The sequence below is a fragment of the Gadus macrocephalus genome, chromosome 8 (assembly GCF_031168955.1).
Source record: "Gadus macrocephalus chromosome 8, ASM3116895v1".
NCBI lineage: Eukaryota > Metazoa > Chordata > Actinopteri > Gadiformes > Gadidae > Gadus > Gadus macrocephalus.
In genome coordinates, this window is record NC_082389.1 from 7,282,762 (window position 1) to 7,298,414 (window position 15,653).

General features: G+C 47.9%; 1 protein-coding gene across 1 annotated transcript in view; it reads left to right on the forward strand.

Moving 5' to 3' along the window:
- The first annotated feature begins 3,525 nt into the window (after nt 1–3,525).
- The window catches only part of ptch2 (patched 2), a 17,271-nt gene continuing 5,143 nt past the window's right edge, over nt 3,526–15,653 (forward strand). Inside the window, 5 exon segments of the mRNA XM_060058566.1 lie at nt 3,526–4,204; nt 5,861–6,053; nt 14,992–15,181; nt 15,304–15,373; nt 15,491–15,582. Of these exon segments, the coding sequence (XP_059914549.1) occupies nt 4,055–4,204; nt 5,861–6,053; nt 14,992–15,181; nt 15,304–15,373; nt 15,491–15,582 (695 nt within the window). The 5' untranslated portion in view covers nt 3,526–4,054.

Genomic DNA, 15,653 nt, shown 5'->3' on the forward strand with positions numbered 1-15,653 from the left:
GTTGGATGGAGGGAAGGAGAAGAAGACGGAGGGATGGCGGATAGAAGGTGGAGATCTGGATGGATTGGGTGGAGGAGGGTGTGAGTTTGGCCGATGACGGCATCAATGGAGGGATAGGTGATGGATGCATCTGGCCGTGTTGGATGGAGGAGTGGGTTGGATGGTGACGTGGGTTGAATGGTGGAGCTGGTTGCCTGGATACATGCGGGGATAGACGGTGGGTGCGTTGGGTATGATGCACGGAGGATGTGTGCACGGAACAATCAGCGTGTTGGATGTTTACGCAGCCAGAGGCCTGGTGGCGTAGGCCGCGTGGAGGCCTACATTTGAACTGAAGTCAAGCGGAAAAGCCAGAGGGGAGAACAGGGTGGGAAAGGTCGGAGAGTGGGGGGGGGGGGGGGGGGGGGGGGGGGCACATGGGATGGGGAGAGGTTTGTGTCAGGCCATTGCGATGGCATATATCTGGACAGAGCATGGTCATCTCCTATGGTTTATTTATCCAAGGCCTCCAGACCAGGACTCGGACCTCCCTGAGTTTGTTAGGCTTGAAGGGGCCCCCTACCACACAGCCCAATTCCTCACATTCCGCATTAGCTCCCATTTCCAGCTGGCTGTTTCCCTCTAGCGCCCCTACCACCCAGTCCCAGGCCCAGCTAGCTCTGCTGCCTGTTACCCCCTACCACCCAGTCCCAGGCCCAGCTAGCTCTGCTGCCTGTTACCCCCTACCACCCAGTCCCAGGCCCAGCTAGCTCTGCTGCCTGTTACCCCCTACCACCCAGTCCCAGGCCCAGCTAGCTCTGCTGCCTGTTACCCCCTAGCACCCAGTCCCAGGCCCAGCTAGCTCTGCTGCCTGTTACCCCCTACCACCCAGTCCCAGGCCCAGCAAGCTCTGCTGCCTGTTACCCCCTACCACCCAGCCCCAGGCCCAGCTAGCTCTGCTGCCTGTTACCCCCTACCACCCAGCCCCAGGCCCAGCTAGCTCTGCTGCCTGTTACCCCCTACCACCCAGTCCCAGGCCCAGCTAGCTCTGCTGCCTGTTACCCCCTACCACCCAGGCCCAGCTAGCTCTGCTGCCTGTTACCCCCTACCACCCAGTCCCAGGCCCAGCTAGCTCCACTACCGGTTTGCTTACACTGCCCGCCTGAGCAAGCTAGCTACGCTACCTGTTTCCAGCTACCAACAGTCCCCAGCTAGCTACGCTGCCTGTTTCCCCTGACCGTCTGCACCAGCTAGCTCTGCTGCCTGTTTCCCTCCACTTATGGTTGCCAACTGGCTGGTAATAGCTGGGACGCCCTTTATATTCGGGCTAAATGAGTTTGTCGAATGCAGGATTGACTGCTACTCTACTCTGATCAACGGATGGCACTCTTACAGGTCACCTGTCATCCAATCACAGGCCCCCTCATCGGCATCAGTTGTACGTGAAGCGTCAATGCGCCAATACCTGCCCAAAAAAGTCTCAGTCATTTCTTGTGTTGTTTGGTCGGCTGGGGATGTTTAAACAAGACCTGTGAAAAGGAGCATTAAAGTACACTGTCAATTCACGTAACTTTAACCCCAACCGCCATGGCAACAGGCCCGCCAAAATGTGCCATGACAACAGGACGCTATCCTTAGTCCAGTATTTGATAGTGAGAGAGATAGCAACCCTATCTCTAGCGCACCACCCAGCCCAGTCCCCTCTAGCTACACTCAATCCACACCAGGAGAATTGAATGGTAGCCATTTTGGCCACACGAGTGCCTTGTATGTTCCTGGATACAATAGTAGATAAGGTGTCCAGAAAACATTTGGTAGGCTCTATGGAACTCCTCAGACCTTCAACCGTTTAATAAAATTGGAGTCAACATCCTCTTCTCAACACATTGAAAAGAGCAGGCTACTTATAATAATACAGATGTAGTACGCGATTAAGTTAAATATCTGCGTATGTTTTTTCTATTCTATGCTTACACACTCAATAGCACTAAACCAGACATGTTTACATGTTGTCAAATGTATACCCTATCCTCTATATTTTTTGATGGTTATCCTATACAGAGGATGAGAAAACATTTTTTTTTGCCCAGTTTCTTCCACTGAAGGATATGATTTGTAACAGCCTAAGTTGATTAATTTGTTGGCTTGAAGCTGGAAACAAAAATTTGAGCTCCGATTTTGTTCCACAGAACTCTAGCGCCTTAACAAATAATGTCAAGTATAACTTGGATGCACCCTTTTACATTATATCCACAGTTTGGGGATTTTTTTCTAGTCATCTTGGAGTGTTTACAATAACCCAGAAAGCTTGGTAAACAAGCCGGAGAGCCAGAGGTTGTTTTCGTCTTAAAGCCGAGAGGATGAGGGAAAGAAAAACCAAATGTCAGAATTTTTTTATTTTGTTTGTCAACTATATTTCGATATTTTTTTGTGATTGTCAAATATATTTACGTTTAAGAAACTACATTTCTCCGGAAGTTATTGTTCCCCTGTGAAGTTCTTATAATAACATATTTTTAAATGTAATTCATTGTTAACATGTTTATCTTACTACTAATGGAACTTCTGCAGCTGTTGTTGCTCCCTGTAACCTATAATCAAGTGATGTACTATTATTGGGCATATTTGTGGGAAAAACATTACTGTAATGTCTTTTGGTGGTTTAGCTTTTTTTTAACATTTTTGAAAATTAAGATTTTTTTTTCAGGGTAAAGCTAATACATATCTGCTTCTATAGCTGGTACTAAAGAGTAAGGAGACCGTTGAAAGGCCATTGGCCTGTAGTTTATATTTTTCTCCAAAATATTTCTCTTTTTTGAATACAAAAGGTGAGGCTGCTACAGCTGTTGGTGCTAAAGACCCCATGCACGCAATCACGCACGATCACGCACACACCCACACTAACACATGCCTATAACAAAACCCCTCATTCATTGCGATAGGCAACAGGCATGAATGCTGTGTTATATGATTTATTACATTTATTATTCTCCTCGCACACCTGGCTTATTTATTTTATGTGTGTTTATTAATATGCATTTCCTCTCTGTACTTATCCAAATCAACACGGTTAGACTTTTGGATGATTGGCTCGTGAAAATGTGTCTGCGCGCCTCTGTTGTATCAATAGATGGCATTTAAGATTCTTTTACTAACTAAAGCCGGGCCACTGAGAATAACATGCAGAGAACCGGCGGAGCAAGCAGGCAGCAAAAAAGTGTCCGAGCGCGCCCGCGTGCCCGCGCCTGCGTGCGTGCGTGCGTGCGTCTGTGCAAGGGCGTGTGTGCGTGTGTGTGTTTTGTGTGTGTGTGTGTTTTGTGTGTGTGTGTGTGTGTGTGTGTGTGTGTGTGTGTGTGTGTGTGTGTGTGTGTGTGTGTGTGTGTGTGTGTGTGTGGCTGTGTGTGGGCGCGCGCGCACGTGTGCGTGCGTGCGCCGAGTTTATTGAAAGAGTTCCTCTCTCCCTCCGACGCCCCCCCCCCCCCCCCCCCCCTCCCATTCTCCCTCCTCCACCCCTTCCTCCCTCCCCTCCCCTCCCCTCCGGCCCAGGCAGCGGCAGCCTGGGTGGTCCCCCTCTCTCTCCACTTTGGTGAGCTGTTGCTTAGCAGCTAATAATAGGCGATGTTTGCAAAGTAATTTGCCTCTTCCTTGGCCAATGGGAGCCGGAGCACTTTTCCATCAAACCTCCCTTTTCAGGGTTTGCCGAGAGGCGAACTGCTCCATACGTTACCGCTACGGGATCGGAGTTAGACTTGACACGGACGGCTCAGTCGTAGGCTACAACTACAACAACTACTACTACTACTACTACTACTACTACTACTCCTACCCCGAGACCTTGTTTTATAAGCTATCGGGACGAATGAAGACTGAAGGACCTATACGGATTTGGGCGCATAATGTTGGGATGGAGTTTCGAGACTTGTTTGGCTCCAAAGAAGACTAGAAACGCTTCTTTTAACTTTCCCCCGGTGGTACTGGATGCGCTCGTATTCTATGTTGGATTATTGACACTTTTTCTAAACTCGCACCGTTCAGCCGACGCTTCGCCGCGCGCCTTCCTTCGCTCACTGGGACTATGGCCTCGGATCGCGGGGTCCCGGGGGCCGGGGTCTTTGGAGATTTCCCCCCGAGTTACACGCGTTCTCAGCCGCATGCCAACCCTCCTGAGCAGCTCCGGAGACCGAGTTATTGCCACGCTGCGTTCGCACTTAAACAGATTTCAAAGGTGAAGCAATGATTGTAAAACTATAGTGTGGGATATCAAGGCAGCTTTCATTCAGCCGGTGAGCTGAATGAAGTGTTTCTGGAGAAGTGTTGACTGGGTGGTTTTTAGCAGATCGCTTTAGGGGGGAAGAACGGCGCTATCGCAGTGTTTACAACCGAGCTGGTTCCGTGGTGGAATAACTCCAGTTCACCGTACAGCGGTGCTGTTATGTATTTATTTATGAATGAACACACGTTGTTCCATTCATTTTTTTTTAAAGAAACACAGAGTAGGTTTTAAGTGGGGCTATCGCCGACTGTTGTTGACGTGCGTGATTCGGCTTTGTTACGAGGGCGAGGACCACAGTGGGCTCTGTGTGGGGAGACGTGGAGGGTCCCATGCAGGAATTCGCTGATTGAGTTTGAAGCATCTCTGGACCGCCCGTACGCTTGGACTGCTTTCAGCACCGTGGAGCGAAACCACAACACTAGTGCTATGCTCTATGCAAGAAGAATAAAGGATAGGCTAGGATATTGATAGAATCGTTTAAAATACCGTTACCTTTACATACATGCAATGCATGTTGGTGTTGTTCCCTGATTTAAGGGCAGCTTAGAGTTAGTTCAAGTTTTTTCAACCGTACGAAAATGTGATTTTAGACAATTTTCTATGATTTTTTTATTTATTTCTATTTTATTCTATATTGCATCAAAGTTGTATCATTTTAGTCTAGAGTCAGTTAAACGAGGATTTTCATTGTATCCTTTGGTTGGCCTTAACCTATTCACATATAACCTTTTAAAACAAACACATACACATACAAGAGATAAAGATTGCACATGGGCATTAAGACAACTGCATGTATTCTAGACTGACTATAATATAGAATTGGCTCAGTTACACCATAGTGTGTCGCTGAGTTGCAGGTTTTATATCCAGTATTAAACTCCCCATACAATGTTCATGGAATGCAGTTATGCTTCAGAAGTCTCACCAGAACTAACGCATGTTATAATTACAATAATCCGGTTCAATACAGGATTTGTCATGACCAAGTAGTATTGAGACCCAGTCAGGAACAGGAAAAGAAAACATGAAATTACTGGAATACATGAGGTGGTGGACCTTACAGAACCATCTGGGGGAGAACGGTATTCAGCTGTACTGCCAATACACACATTCACATTTCACACACATCAACATGCAGTCCTGTGCCCAGTGTGGCGGTTAGCAACGTGCTATCTTACCGTTTCATGATCAGTTTTGGGCTGAAAAACTCAAAGCTTTAGGCCCCTTTCAGAAGACCTGCAGCGACATGGATAGGATCCACATAGGTTCTGTTATTTTTCTGATTCTGGTGGTGGCTGGCATCTCTCCTGGCTATGATGGCTTACAGCCTTTTCTATTCTATGCACGCACTATAGATAGATTTATGTGTGTTTGTGTGTGTGTGTGTGTGTGTGTGTGTGTGTGTGTGTGTGTGTGTGTGTGTGTGTGTGTGTGTGTGTGTGTGTGTGTGTGTGTGTGTGTGTGTGTGTGTGTGTGTGTGAGAGAGAGGCCTCTGAGTGTGTGTGTGTATATAATATATACCTACATATACTTATGAGCCATTAACCGTACATAAACTGCATATATAATTCCCATACACTGTAGTAACACCTCAACTCTCTCCTTCAGGGTAAAGCGGTAGGTCAGAAAGCGCCGCTGTGGATCCGCGCGAGGTTCCAGGCCCTGCTCTTCTCTCTTGGCTGCCACATCCAGAGCCACTGCGGGAAGGTGCTCTTCATCGGCCTGCTGGTGTTCGGAGCGCTGTCTGTGGGGCTCCGGGTGGCAGCCATCGAGACAGACATCGAGCAGCTCTGGGTGGAAGGTGAGTCCAGCGAAGAGACCTGCTTTTCACCTTGGTCCGTCTGTCTTGTTGCGTGAGTGTCTTTCACCTCGAAAAACAGGACCTGTCTGTGTGGTTGGTTTGCTCCGGTGCTCGGTACTGAGATGGTTTGTGTGTGTCGCGTGGGAATACTTTTGGGTTTGATAGGAGTGAGAATGACAGTGGTGGTGGGTGATGGAGGAGAGGCAAGGCGGCCATGTTGGTTGTCATGCTAGGGATATAGAGACTATATATCCAGCAGAGTGGTTGGAGCTGAGTTGTCTGACTGAGTGAATGACTGTGGCCCCTCTTGACTGGTTGCAATGGTTTATAAGGTCACAATAAGGTTGCAGTAATTTCTTTTTTTTGCAGTTTGTATTTATAAGAATGAATTGGTGGTTTTGTCTGTGTCGTGGCACTGCAAGCTGGCTATGAAATTCCAAAATTGCATCATGTGTTATTGCTGCTTTACTGCAGCTGACCAAACCAAACTTTGTACATTGGTTGCATCCAAAATGACGATGCAGCCTACTCTATCTTAATGTATCTCCCTCTCTCTCTATGATCTTATTCCATCTTTGTGTTGTTGTTGTTTTTGAGTCCAATGCTTAAATCCACTTTACCTTCACTACTTTGGACGACAAACAATATTTAGACTTTTTTTTTGTTTAGATATTTTTTTTGTTTATCTGTTCATTTTCAGTGGCAGAGGCAGCACCTTTATTTATTATTATTATTATTATTATTATTATTATTATTATTATTTTCTCCTTCTTCCTCTTCGTCTTCTACTTCTTCTTCTTCACACTGGCCAAATTCTTTTTAAACCCCCAGGCTTTCAGCCGTGGGGCTGATCCGTGCAGCAGATGGGCTGTGTGAATGGTTAGCCATCTTTGAGGGGCTCTGGCCCCTCCCCCCACCCTGCTCCCTGTGTGGTCTCTAACTATTCTTGGATTCCATTCAACAAGAGGCAAGCAGGCAGGCAGGCAAGCAGGCACCACCTCCCTTAACCCCCCCCCCCCAGCCCCTCTCTCTCCTCCTCCACCGCCCCCCTGTCACACTAACCCCACCTCCCCTCCTTACAATTAAAAAAAAAAAAATAATACATATAAGTGAATGCAGCTGAGGTTTACCCACCTGTTTTGCACGCTCGAAAGGCACCACAGCAGTTGGTGAACATAAACAGAGTCTATATTGTAGGGGGGGGGGGGCCCACCAAGTCACCGGTGATCGCGGGAGATGGGTGGGTGGGTCTTGGGGAGGCTCGTCCCCTTGAGGAGACTTACGGAGGTGTTGAAAAAAGTAGTGCAGGCTCCATGCCTCGGTCCCTTGTGTTCCCGGTCTTTTCCCCCTCAGCTAAACTAAAGTATAATCATGGAGGTGGGGGGGGAGGGGGGGGTTGGGATGATTAGGGGTGGCATAAAACCCCCCCAAAAAAATACAAACGCTTGTCTCGTTGCAGAAAGAGGAAAAAAAACAATTCAAAGCAACACAAAAAGGAGACAACGATTTCAGCGTCCCCTCGCCACCGCTTTCTCCCCGCCAGTGTAACTCTTGAGGATTAGCCCCTGAGCTAATTGGTAGCGCTCTTAAAGGAGATGTTTGGATGTTTGTGTGCCAGTTGTTTTGCCACGGAATTGAGAGCGTTGAACCAAGGGCTGAAAAGGAATGCTGTGCCTTTAAGAGGCTGTGGCCGTGTTTCTAAAGTTTCTGCCTGCCTTGTTTCCACCAATAGCCCATTGACAAAGCTGCTAGCCCCTCAATGGAGGGTAAAGTGGTTCGGTAACAAGGCGAGGTTAGTTCTCACACACATACAGATTCCCTCTCTCTCTCACACACACATACACACACACACACACACACACACACACACACACACACACACACTCATGCACACACTTGCGCAGAATCCTCAAAGGAAGTAAACATGTTATCCGCGCTTGTCTTTACGTCTCTTACCTAAGGATGTGCGAATACTTCTCTATTTAATGACCCGCCTTTTTTCCATTTGGGGACTGTTGTTGTTTGTGTTGCTACGTTGTCACAGAGGTTGACACCTTTGTGATTGGACACAGCTGGGGGGGTTTACGTAGGGAGGGACAGATGCTACGCGTTGTATACCCGCTTGGTAGTGCTAACTGTCCCCACTGTATAAACACACTACACACATCCACACACACACACACACGCTCGTCATATGTGGCACCTTGGCTCGGGACAGCTTCCCTCACGGTCGTTCTGCTGCCCATTTGTTTGTTGTGTGTGTGTGTGTGTGTGTGTGTGTGTGTGTGTGTGTGTGTGTGTGTGTGTGTGTGTGTGTGTGTGTGTGTGTGTGTGTGTGTGTGTGTGTGTGTGTGTGTGTGTGTGTGTGTGTGTGTGTGTGTGTGTGACTGGGTGTTCCATCACTACCTATCCACCCACCTACCTGTCTGTCTGTCTGTCTGACTGTCTGTCTGTCTGTGTGCCAGCCCTGTGAAGTAGGGACCACCAGCAGTACTTTGCTAATTGCTTCCTCCCTCCCACAACACCGGCCCACACGTAAACCTCAGCGATGACCAAACACAGTCATCCAGTTGGGATGGTTTAGCTCAGAACATTCTAGACTTGCCCTGTAAAAAATCCCCGGGAAAACATGCGTGCGTACGTCTTCATTAAGTTGGAATGGAAATCCGGTCTACATTTTTGTCTTGCGGCCCTCACACATTGAATGGAGTGTGTTGGTTGGCTTCTGTGAAACCTAAAGCGTTGTGTTAAAGTTCAAGCACAGAAAAAAGGGATTGTGTGGGGGGTACGGGGGCTGGTTTATAGTCACACACCTGTGTAGGTATGCACTAGACGGCTGCTGGCAGAGATATCTCTGTTTAGTCTGACAGGGGGATTAAGCACCATTTTCTGGCTCACCGGTGTTTTGTCGCTGTAGAGAGTCCACAGACAGAGGCAGGAAGCAGCAGTTTTTTTTCCCTTCTCCTTTTAGCGAATCTTACTAGAAAGTCTCATTTATAGGGGTGTTCCCCTTATGGCAACATCAGTGAGTTACTTTTATGTGCGTTTTAGTTTAGATGTATTTATGTATGGCTATTGTAAGGTATATCTTCCTACCATTTTGTTTATCTACGTTTGTATATATAGTCGTGAGTGTGAGCAGACATGAGTGTGTGAGTTTGTGTGTGTGTGTAAGCTTGGCATGGTGTGGGTCAGTGTGTAATGTCTGACTTGATGAACGAGGGATCGTAAAAAAAAAAGCATTGTAAGGGTTTAGAAGAAGATATTGGGGATTGGGTTCAAGGAGTAGTCTGGCTTTCGGTAAAAAGGGTTTGGATGGTCACGTTGGGCACTGAGAAAATTATTTGTGGACTTCTTTGTTTCCAGTTGCCTGTAATTCGTTGTTTGAATGTTTTATTCTGGCGTTAGTCGACTGAGTAATACACAGTAGCGTAGCCTAGCTGTCCAAAAAGAGTTCATAGACCATGCGTAGCCCTACCGCGTTCCCCATTAGGGAGGACGTGTTGAAAAGACAACAGTAAAGAGCTAAAAGAGCAGGGTCAAACACCACACAATAGGAATTAGTCACCAGCCTAGGGCACACAGGAGGGTCATGGCAGCCCAAATGTCCACCCATGAACTAGCTAGACTAGCTTGGATAGCTAGCCAAAAACATATAGGACACACAACCTTCTTAAAAGAAAATACACGCAAAGAAAAGAGGTTTAAAGAGTGTGTGGGTGATCAACTTTTTTGCGTTTTGCGTAAGTAAACTAACGCACATGTGGGCATTTGTGTGTTTGGAGCAGTTTCTCCAAACAAACCTGGTTAGCAGCGGCAGGGCCCGCCGCAGCAGGTAAATGCTATGATTCATTGGAGAGCACGCAGCCGCCCCGTTCAGACAGAGAAAGAGAGCTCTATGAGGCATTATCGGAGGTGAATAGTGCGCGGCGGTGCCCCAGCTAGACAAATAAACTCCCCAGCGCGCCCAGGGCCCAGGACCTCACTGGTGGAGAGAACAAACAAGACCAGAGTCAACCTGGGTCACTTCTAAATGTTTATTTCAACCAGCCTCTCCCCCCTAAACCGCCTTCCCCCACCCCTGTCCTCTCACCCAAGGCTCTCTATCACCCCCTAACCCCAGCACCACCCCCCCCCCCCCACCCACCCCTTCCACCTCCTCCTCCTCCTCCTCCTCCTCCTCCTCCTCACAAACACACCTTTTTTCAACAGACCACCCCCCAACAAACAAACATTGGAGGGAGAAGCACAGTATAAATGTTAGGCTTGCTTACATTTGATTCAAAACACACACACGCATGGTCCTCCTTGAAATTAGTCTCGCTGCATTTTTTTATAATTAGTTGTGGGTTTCTGGAGATACATTTTGTGTACATTTAATCGTACACAGTTTTTTTTTAATTGCAAGGCTTAAAATTGCTGCCACACGAGGCAAAAGGTAAATGCGCCACAAACATAGCTTTTTAAAAAATTAAGCAAATTAAATGAGGTATATGAAGTTTATTATTGTGAAAGTGCTTGAGAGCTGCCAACAGGGGGTTGAGGGCGTGAGGGTGTGTGACGCCCTCTCTGTCCTAACTTAGAAGCCACCTTTGTGTTCACTGTGTGCAAAATAAAGCAACACCAGTCACCTTAGGAACTGCACCATTTCCCTCCCTCTTTACACCCAGTTTAGAACTGTGAGAGACTGAGAGAGAGAAAGAAGGAGAGAGAGAAAGAAGGAGAGAGAGAGAGAGAACATTTTCTTGGTAGTTGGAGGGATAAAAAGAAATGGTTCCTTGAGCTCAATAAATTCATTTCTCATCTGAATGAGACCAGCAATGTGGAAAAATTTTGCTTTTCAGGCGGGGATGAATGTATGTTTCAACCACACATTAAGCAGTATTAGCGGTCAGTGGAGTGTCTAATGTGTCTATTTTTCACAGTGGCCAACACTGCCCATGATTAGCATAATTAGCAGAGGCAGGTCCATACATATGGAAATAGAAAGTGCCTAAATGCCAACCCAAGTGGAAATTTATGTGTGGTGTGCTAACACCACTGGCACATCTGAATAGAATGTAAATGAAACTGATTATTTCTTATGTTGTAGCCTTTTTTTCCCTTCCCTTTATTGTCAGTTGTTAAACTTTTTAAGTTGTATCTACTAGTTATTGACCCACCTTTTTATACACGATATAAAATCATATTTGTATTGGAGTTTATCTTTTTTTCCCCTTCTTTACAACATTATTGCATTTAGTCTGGTTTCCTCTATTGTAGTCGTCCTTGAATATTGATGAACACACCCACGTGCGCACACACAGATGCACACACACACACACACACACACACACACACACACACACATACACACACACACACACACACACACACACACACACACACACACACACACACACACACACACACACTGTATTTCTATAGGTAAGATACCAAAGGGCCGACCTCTCTCCCTCTCCCCCCCTCCCTGCTTCACTCCCACCCGACTCCTCCATTGTTTTACTGGCTGGGAAAGTTTTGGTCCATTTGCTTTTGCAGTTTAAAAAAAGAAAAACGTCCCCTTTTATTTTATTCTGCTGTTTGTTGGGAAACATCTGAAAGAAATTGGAGGGTTGAATGACAAAGGGTTTGCATTCAGTACGTAGTTGCGCTGGGTGTGTATGGTGGGGTAACCCACCACCACCATCTGCTCTGGGTAGCCTCGCCATGGCTGTGCCCTGGCTGGGGGAACTCCTCTGTGGTCCCTCCACAGCTCCCAAACCACCATTTCTAATGGACGGCTCACGGTTAGATTGGATATCCTATTGATGCATAATTGAGGTCAACCGGAATTAACTGGAAAAATCGCCAGTCAAAAAAAATGAAAGTATCCGTCCCGGATCCATTTTCTCGGTCCAATCAGAGATAGGTGGTTGCTTCCCCAAACGCATGCCTTCCCCGACCGTATAGCAGGTATCAACACGCATGTCTCTTCCAGCCCTCTTAGTTTTGCGGGGCTTATAACAGCATGAGGCCTTTCAGAGGCCCCCTAATCCAGCTAATCTACCACACTATACTTTGAAGGTGGCCGGTCTAACCTAGCGCAGCCTAGAACTGGGACTCGGACCCGGACCGTTGGCTGGAACAACAGACACAAGGGAAGGGAATGAGGAGGGGAGAAGTGGAGAAGAAGTGGAGAAGAAGTGGAGGGATAATGGGTGAAAAGTTTAAGGGTGGCTTCCCCTTGGAAGCCAGATGTGAGCAGCCATATAGTTTACTGGTGTTAAAGGTTTGTACCACCGATGAGCCGTTGGTTTCTACCGGGGCTGGGAGCTCTGGGTGTGTGGTGTTGTGGACCTGGCTGGAGAGGAAATTACAGTGATTAGGGGACACGGGGTCCAGTAGTAAGTCGACACCAGAAGAAAAAGAGAAAAAGAAAACTCTTGGATATTTTGAAGGGAAATCATTTATATTCCTATGGCATCTTGCCTGTCTGGAGAGCAGCACCATTTAGCTCAAAAGTTTAACGCAATTATTGCCTAACTCTGAGGAGTCTTTTTGAGTAGCATGTCATTCGATTGATTAAGATCATGCCTGTTCCACTCAAATGGCCTCAACACCATTTTCTCCAAGTGGGGCGGGCGTTTTTTTGGGGGTGCTGCTGTCTCTTTAAGGCAGACCAGGGAACTAGGGGGGGAGAGAGAGAGAACGAGAGAGAGCGAGAGAAAGAGGGTGGAGGGGGGACTGAAAGGAAAAGAGAAAGGGGGGAAAAAGATTGAAACCAAAAGACTGAAAGAACGACCAAATAAAAGAAAAGGACCAGTCTTCCATATTGGGGCAAGTGGCTCAACTAACCAGACCCGACCGGAGCAGAAACCGAACCGGCGAGCTCGGAGCAAGCAGCTGGCTGGGCCGGGGCTAAACCAGGGGTTGGGAGGAGAACGCGAGCGAAAGAGGCAGCGGGAAAGAGAGCGAAAGAGAGAGAGAGAGAGAGAGAGAGAGAGAGCTAGAAGGGGCCGCCTGGGTGGTCCAGATGGGAGGAACGAGACACAAATAGCTATAATTTACTTCAGGAGGCCTGTAATTACAGAGCCAGAGTCTCTCCCCGAGCCACCCAGTTCCTGTAGGGATCAAAACCCCAACGCTGCTGCAGACGAGAACATATGAAAACGTCAAGGTTTACCAGACGCCAAGGACGACGGCAAACTCACACACACTGAAAGGGTTCCGTTTGGGTAGTAGCCGTGCGCGTCTGAAGTCTGTGCTGTGGGGTAGGGGGGGACGGGGGGACGACGACGCCTTAGAGGTTTCTGACTGGCCACCAGTCAGATGCACCAAACGTTTGGTGGGGGGGTGGGGGAAATAAAAATGTAGCGTCAACAATGTCATCAATTACAGCAGCATTAGGTGGGAATGGGGGAAGGTGGGGGGGGGGGGGGGGAAGAAGAAACAACTTTTCAACCCGTCACAGGAAAGGCATGAGTGAGTGTGTGAAATAACTGCAATAATGTCGGCTTTCCTGAAACGATTACAAATGCGTTCTCTAGCGATGAAGGTTTCCCTCCCCGGTGTCACTCGCCCACTCTTCGTCTCTCTCTCTCTCCGGGGGTTGCCATGTACCGGGGGCAGGGGGACGGGGCCCGCGGGACGGGGGCAGGCTGGCCCTCTGTGATCCAGCGCGGCATGTTTTATGTCCACTTGGCACGGCCGCCTGTCCCCCCGGCTGGTCAACTCTTTTCAGGGCAACCTCCTGTAATTAGGGGGAGTGCTGGACTCTACTGCACAGCGCAGTACAGTGGGCTCTCTCTCTCTCTCTCTCTCTCTCTCTCTCTCTCTCTCTCTCTCTCTCTCTCTCTCTCTCTCTCTCTCTCCCCCTCTCTCTCTCTCTCTCCCTCTCTCTCTCTCTCTCTCTCTCACTCTCCCTCTCCCTCTCTCTCTCTCTCCCTCTCCCTCTCCCTCTCTCTCTCTCTCCCTCTCCCTCTCCATCTCTCTCAATCTCTCCCTCGCTAACTCCCATCCTCTATTCTGCATGAGTCCCCCCTTTCGTGCAAACGTTGCCACCACATTTCTTGCTGTTAATTCTACCTTTCTTTCAGTTCTTTCCCCCCCCTCCCCCTCCCCTCCAACCCACCCCACTCCCAACTCAACAGTAATTAAACAGTAATTACTGTTCCCTCTCATTCTCTCGCTCATATTTTGTCCCACTACACTCTACACTCCATGCCTTCTTGGTATTTTATTTTTTTTTTTCTTTCTTTCGGGGGGTTCTCTCTCTCGCCGCTCTCTCCGTCGCTCCACTAACCATGCGAGGTGCGTTCCATTTATGCGTCCGCTCAGCACAACGGCGGGCCCCCGGTGCAGACATGTGTTCCCGGTTTGGCCTCCAGAGCCTGCCCAGCCCCTGACGGCACGGCTCTCCCCCTGGTTCACCATGAAATGTCATTTAGAGCGCATTCATGCGGCCACCACGGCCGCCGCCGCTGTGCCCGGACCGTATCTGGTACCCTGTGTCATGTGGTGGAGGCTTCTGGAGGGCGGCCCGGGGCCCACTTCCCCCCCCCCCGGCCTAATAGGGCACATCTGTTAGGCAGAACCAGAAGAAGAAGAGGAGGAAGAAGAAGCCAATGAGAAACCACTAATTTTCTCTTTTGAGAACAGACTCTGGCTCGTGTGAATTGCTTTGAATAAAATAAAACTAAATCTATCTGCCCGCCTATCTATCTATCTGTCTATCTATCTATCTGTCTATCTATCTATCTATCTATCTATCTATCTATCTATCTATCTATCTATCTATCTATCTATCTATCTATCTATCTATCTACCTATATATATGTATCTTTCTTTGTAATCATCTATCTATCTATTTACTGTATATATTGATCTTTCTTCCTCAATTGAATGCTGCTCCTTATATTGACCTGTGTCTTCTTCTCTTCCTGTTTTTCTCCGCTAGCTGGTAGCCGGGTTAGCCAGGAGCTGCGCTACACCAAGGAGAAGCAGGGGGAGGAGTCGGAGTTCACCTCACAGATGCTCATCCAGACCCCCAAAGAAGAAGGCGCCAACATACTTACCCAGGATGCTCTGCTGGTGCACGTGGAAGCCGCAGTGTCTGCCAGCAAAGTCCAGGTGTCGCTGTTTGGAAAGTAAGTGTGCCATGTCCATTTGTGTATTAGTCCTAACTTTAAGGGGACCTTAACTTTAAGGTGTTTATGTTGTTTAGCGGGATGCGTCCAACCCATCCTGACCTCAGCTTTGCTTTCCATAGGTCTTGGGATCTAAACAACATATGCTACAAATCAGGAATCCCTGTTATCGAAAACGTCATGATTGATAGAGTAAGTTGGGGAACATTAATTTTTTCCACTTATACACAGTGACTAATATACCGGTCATCGCTGACGACATACAGTAATTGCATCGCCTAATGATGTGTCCTCGTCATTTTCCTCCAGATGATTGCCAAGCTCTTCCCCTGCATGATCATCACCCCATTGGACTGTTTCTGGGATGGAGCCAAACTACAAGGAGGCTCCGCCTACTTACCGTAAGTCTAAGAATACATCGCCCCCAAATATTGTATCTTCCAAACCTAAATCAATTCTTCAGTCCTACTTA